Here is a 5,428-nt window from a genome sequence, read left to right on the forward strand (position 1 = left end):
TATGTTTGTATATCTATGTTGTATAGTCTTAGCCCGAAAACCATTAATTAGGAAAATTAAATATGCTTCATTTCTCTGATATATAATCTAAAAAGTGGACTATGATTTCCATGTGTAATCAAATCAATGATTATTTATAAAATTCTGGATCATATTTAATTAAATTATAATAGTATTTCATTCTTAACTGGTTCGATGAATTCTTTAACCTGTTGGAAAGCATTTAAATGTAGTAAATTCTATTATTACAGTGCTAAAAGTGAAGTGTTGTAAATGGTTTATAGAAAACCATAGAAGATTAATTTTAATATTGTTCATTTATTTATTTTTTTGTATTTTTTTATGATTTTTCGTAATATGATATTATGACTTTAGGAAACAATACACATTTGAACTCGTATATTTAAGTTAGTAGCAATTATCAAGTTAATTATTTATTTTACATCTTTCCAAAGGAATATTGCTTCTATAAATGGATTTGTTTAAGCTTTACTAAATATAAATATATTATAAAAATAATGGACTTAACTACGATGGTAGTTAATGACGGGATGTTATTGCATATTTTGTTAGTGATGTCTATGAAAAATGATGAAAATTGGTAAAGCAGTCGAGTGTATTCCACATCTGAATGAAACTACAAACTCTTCTAGATATTAATATTAATACAGCATTAATACAACTTCGTTATATTTACACATGCAGATGCAAAACCTGATGTTTCTGTATGGTTACTGGGACTGAATATACTTGCCATGCTAATGGTAAATAAAAAACGCTATGGCTGTTTAGCAGAAGGCACCCAACACCTAGAACATTATGTTACTAACAATTCAGTAATATATTTAAGCGGATATGGAATAATATTCTAAAATATAAATTCTAGAAATAAAATTGTAAAATAGGGTTATTTCTGTTCACTCACGTTTAAATCCTCAAAATCCAATTAATACCGTCTCGATCCGTCAACATCTTTGTGTTTTGAAATATCTCACTTTTTAAAATGATTTTTATTAAAGTTCCAGTAGAAATTTAAGAATCGAAATTGAGATTCGTCACTTCACCATAAAATTTCTTTTCTTTTGATACCCCATTCGTCAAAATTTTTCGCACTAGGGACCGGGAACAAGATCGATTCTACTGTATTATATAGATTAGTACAAGAACTGGGATGAAAAAAACAACAACAGTTATTTCAACCCAAGTTTTTATTACATTAATTAGTACTAGTATAATTACTAGCTTAATACTTAACTAGTATAATTACTAGCGAAAATTGATGAGTCGGCCAAGTATAGGTGGAAGGAATGAAAAATAGCGGCTGTTTAAAAAGTTTTAAAATTTTTTTCTATCCGATGCTCAATATCTTTAAAACTAACAATAACACAAGAAAATCTAAGAGAAGGTCATTTAAAGTAGAGTAAATTTGCTAAAATATGAGCCCTAGTAGAGCTGTTAACGTTCAAAAATCCCCAAGATATAGCTTTTTAAAAAGCAACATTTCATAAACAAAGCACTGAAAAATCGTTATTTAGTGAATTTATATTGAGAAATCTATATCTCAAAAACCCATTAGACGCACAAATGTCTATTAGCACACATTACAAAACTAGTGTAATGTAGTATAAACGTTATAAAGTAGTTTTAACGTTTATCTTCGTAGGATTAGTAGTTTTTTTTATGATATTCCACAAAATGTTGATTTTTAGTTGTTTTGGAAGGACTTTTAGGATTTATGAAAAAGTATCTCAGGAACCATGAATCGTACATAAGTCTTCCAGCATTCAAATTAAAGCTAATTAAATGTAATATACAGTAGTTTATAACGTAAATATTCGTAGGAGTAGTAGTTTTATGATATTCGACAAAATAAATTCAAAATATGTTGATTTCTTGTTGTTCGGACTGAATTTTGGGATTAATAAAGGCAAATATCTTAGGAAGGATTAGACGTACAGATGTCTGCAAGCCTTCAAAATAAAAGTAACTTAACTTATATAAAGTAGTTCATGACACGTATCTTCATAGGTGTAGTCACTTTTATGATATTGGCATATTAATATAAATTTTCCACATAAATTTTGTCCGAACAACTTAAGTCAATTTATTTTAGCAAATTCATAAAAACTACTAAGCTCGTGGGGCTTCCGTTGTTACAATTTCCTCACTAGATCTTTAACAGTGAGGAAATAGGCTGCCTCAACATTCGTATGCCCATATCGTCACTCTTAATGTGATGAAGATTTTTTTCAATTTTTCATCAACTGAAAGTATTTGAAGATCTTGATGAATACCATAATTGCTTTTGTATCAGGGTCATCATTTCTTTTGTATCATATCTTTATATAATTTGTCTGTTGGATTCCATATATCTGAATAGGTTTTAAGAATTGTATATAAGAAGCTTGCACAGAAAGATTTGATTTTTAATCTAAGAGCCAATACATTTTTTTAATCATCAAGTTAAGTGAAGCTATTTCATAAGTTCATGAGGGGAGCGCGGGTAGTCGCAGGTTAGGCCCCTGGCTAATAAATCCAAGGACCCTTCATAACTAAATAATATAATAATAATAACTCCACTTCCATAATAATAATAATAATAATAATAATAACCATAATAACTCCACTTCCATAATAATAATAATAATAATAATAACCATAATAACTCCACTTCTCCATGATAGTAACGAATAATAACATAGTTATCATTACCGACTCTTTAAGTTCACTTAGTCATGAAGATCATTTACCCGAAACACCCAGCGATCATAAAAATTCACAATTATACCAACATGCTCGAAAACCTGGGAAAAACTGTTCTTTATATGGGTGCCGGGTCACGTCGGGATCGCTGGAAATGAACTGGCGGACATTGCGGCTAAACAAGCACTTGCTCTTCCAGGTCAGGGCGAGCCATTCTGACACCACAAGAAATAAGTCTTCCAATGAAAAATGAGATATCATCTAGTTGTGGGATGAAAGCCCGCCAAGCAAATTAAAAACTATTAAAAAAAAAAAACACTAAACCATCAAACTGTTCCAATCGCAGGGAGGAGGAGGCTATTCCCAGATTGAGAATAGGTCATACGAGTTTAACTTATAGATATCTGATCAGTAAGCAGCCACCGCCAATATGTCAAATACTGCAACAGTGTACTTACGATCAGTCACATATTTGAGAAATGTCATTTTTATTCTGCGAACTTGAGTAGATTGGGAGTAGGACCGAGTGTATCGGATGCTCTGAATGACCAGAAGAACGTGGAAATGGTCTTAGTTTTCTTAAAAAGGAATGGCCTTTTGAATAATATTTAAACCAGAAAATCTGTTATACGTAATAAAAAATACCAAAAGAAGTAATTATTTACATTTTTTTCGAAATTATTTAAAGAGAAAAATAAACTGAAATAGAATTATAAATATAAATGAAACAGAATTATAAAGCACGAAACATGGGCGTTGATGACCTCAGGGTTTTACGCCCTAAAGCCCCAGACAACAACAACAACAACAACTCCAAGGACCCGAGTTCGAATCCGGCAGGGCAGAAAATTGTTTTCTGTTACACTATAGCCTTGAGTTAACTCTATGGATCCTGTGGGTTCTTGGAGCCCTCCTGGGGTCCACCCAGCCTCTTAAATTGGGAACCCTTACCTCTGGCGGTCGAGCGTGATTCTGAACACATCACCTCCTTGAACAACCGTTGGTCTAGTAACAGTACTTCCTTACAAAGTACTGAACCCTTGACCCTTCATGGGTTGTAGCGGTACAGATTTAATTTAATTTTAATTTCATAAGTTCAATTCATTTTTTTTTCTTTTAGAGTACGGATCTGCAGTTCGCAATATACTCTAGCGATTGGTACAAGGCCGACGTGAAGTTCAGGAAGGCTGCTCAGATGTTGATGGTCAGATCAAGAAAGAGTTCCACTCTCACTGCAATTGTGATGTACCCAGTAAACTTGGAAACCTTAGGAGCGGTGAGTAAAGGTCGAGAAGAATAAATTAACGAATTTAACGTAAATAATTTTAATAAATTAATATACCCTTTAAAATAATAATGTTGAACATAAATCAAACTTATTTTAGTATAAATCACTTCAGAAAAGATAGTATGTATACTCTTCTTACCCTTCCATGTTAAGCTTACAAGTTTTAAGAGTATTTTAACTATTAATAAATGGAATTTGGTCAGGGGGCGGTCAATTAAAACTCAAATATTAAATTGGTATACCATTTTATTAGAGCCAACGTTGCAGGGCTTTGTCAGGGCTAAAAAAGATACTACCACTTGACATCGTTACAAAAAAAAAAATTAGTGGAAAATAACATGGGTACAGGGATATACAATAAAACGTATAATTTTAACTTATTTTCTCAGTAGTATTATTTAGAGTACTACATTGAAAATGGTGGCTACTCAACTACTTTGCTTCAAAACCATCCATACTTATTTTAACTTAAATTATAACCTTTAATTTTTCTTATTAAATTCTACGTTTTATTGTATACCTCTGTTATTTTCCACTATTTTTTTTTTTTTTGTAACGATGTCAAGTGTTATCTTTTTTAGCCCTGACGAAGCCCTGCAACGTGGGGCGAAACGTTGGCTCTAATAAAATAATACACCAATTTACTATTTGAGTTTTAATTGACCACACTCGGACCAAATTCTATTTATTGATACACACGGTCAATCAGCATTCTTCCAGTATTTTAACTATTGTTATAAAACTAACTGGATTTAAATTTTGGATGGAGCTGGTTTTGAAGCAAAGTAGTTGAGTAGCCACCATTTTCAATGCAGTACCCTGAATAATACTATTGAGAAAATATAATTTCAATTAAATTGTATCGGAAATATAATTTTAATTAGTAAAATAAAAAGCACCAACTTTTTTTTTTAATTTAGAGAGAAAAGGAAAACAACTTACGATAAAAGTAGAAAAAATAAGGTCAGATCAAAACATGTAATCAAATATTATCCGTTTTGGAAATACCAATTTATGATAACTATTGAATTTGTATTTATCGATGCCTAATTTTTTTTTTTTTTCAGATTGTGCAGTTCACGTATTCCACTGCAGCTTTGATGTCGGGTATGGCTACTAACTAAACCTCAGTTGCTCAAGCCAGTGGATAATTTTTTTATGTATCCATATGTTATATCACTTGTGTATCGTATCTATTGAGAATAAAAAATCTAATGAAATTACATGTTATAAATTTTATTTATATAGATTTTAGCAGTTTTACCTACCAATTTGTTCTATTAAAGTTGATCTAAAAAATTAATGAATGTTGATATAAACAGAATTTTTGGATTAAATCATTGTATACATAAACTTTTTTAAATATCCCGCTACAATATAGAGTTGAAATCATTAATAAATGTAATATATCTGTTTAAATAATAATTTTTCATGTCT

General features: G+C 30.8%; 1 protein-coding gene across 1 annotated transcript in view; it reads left to right on the forward strand.

Annotated features, from left to right (window-relative positions):
• The window catches only part of LOC106690053 (odorant receptor 10-like), a 55,318-nt gene extending 50,106 nt beyond the window's left edge, over positions 1 to 5,212 (forward strand). The window contains exon 5 of the mRNA XM_067048851.1: positions 5,059 to 5,212. Coding sequence (XP_066904952.1) covers positions 5,059 to 5,115 — 57 coding nt within the window. The 3' untranslated portion in view covers positions 5,116 to 5,212. The remainder of the gene's footprint in view (positions 1 to 5,058) is intronic.
• Positions 5,213 to 5,428: the final 216 nt, after the last annotated feature.

The sequence above is a fragment of the Halyomorpha halys genome, unplaced genomic scaffold, assembly GCF_000696795.3.
Source record: "Halyomorpha halys isolate HHAL.00 unplaced genomic scaffold, Hhal_1.1 Scaffold1561.1, whole genome shotgun sequence".
Classification (NCBI taxonomy): Eukaryota; Metazoa; Arthropoda; class Insecta; order Hemiptera; family Pentatomidae; genus Halyomorpha; species Halyomorpha halys.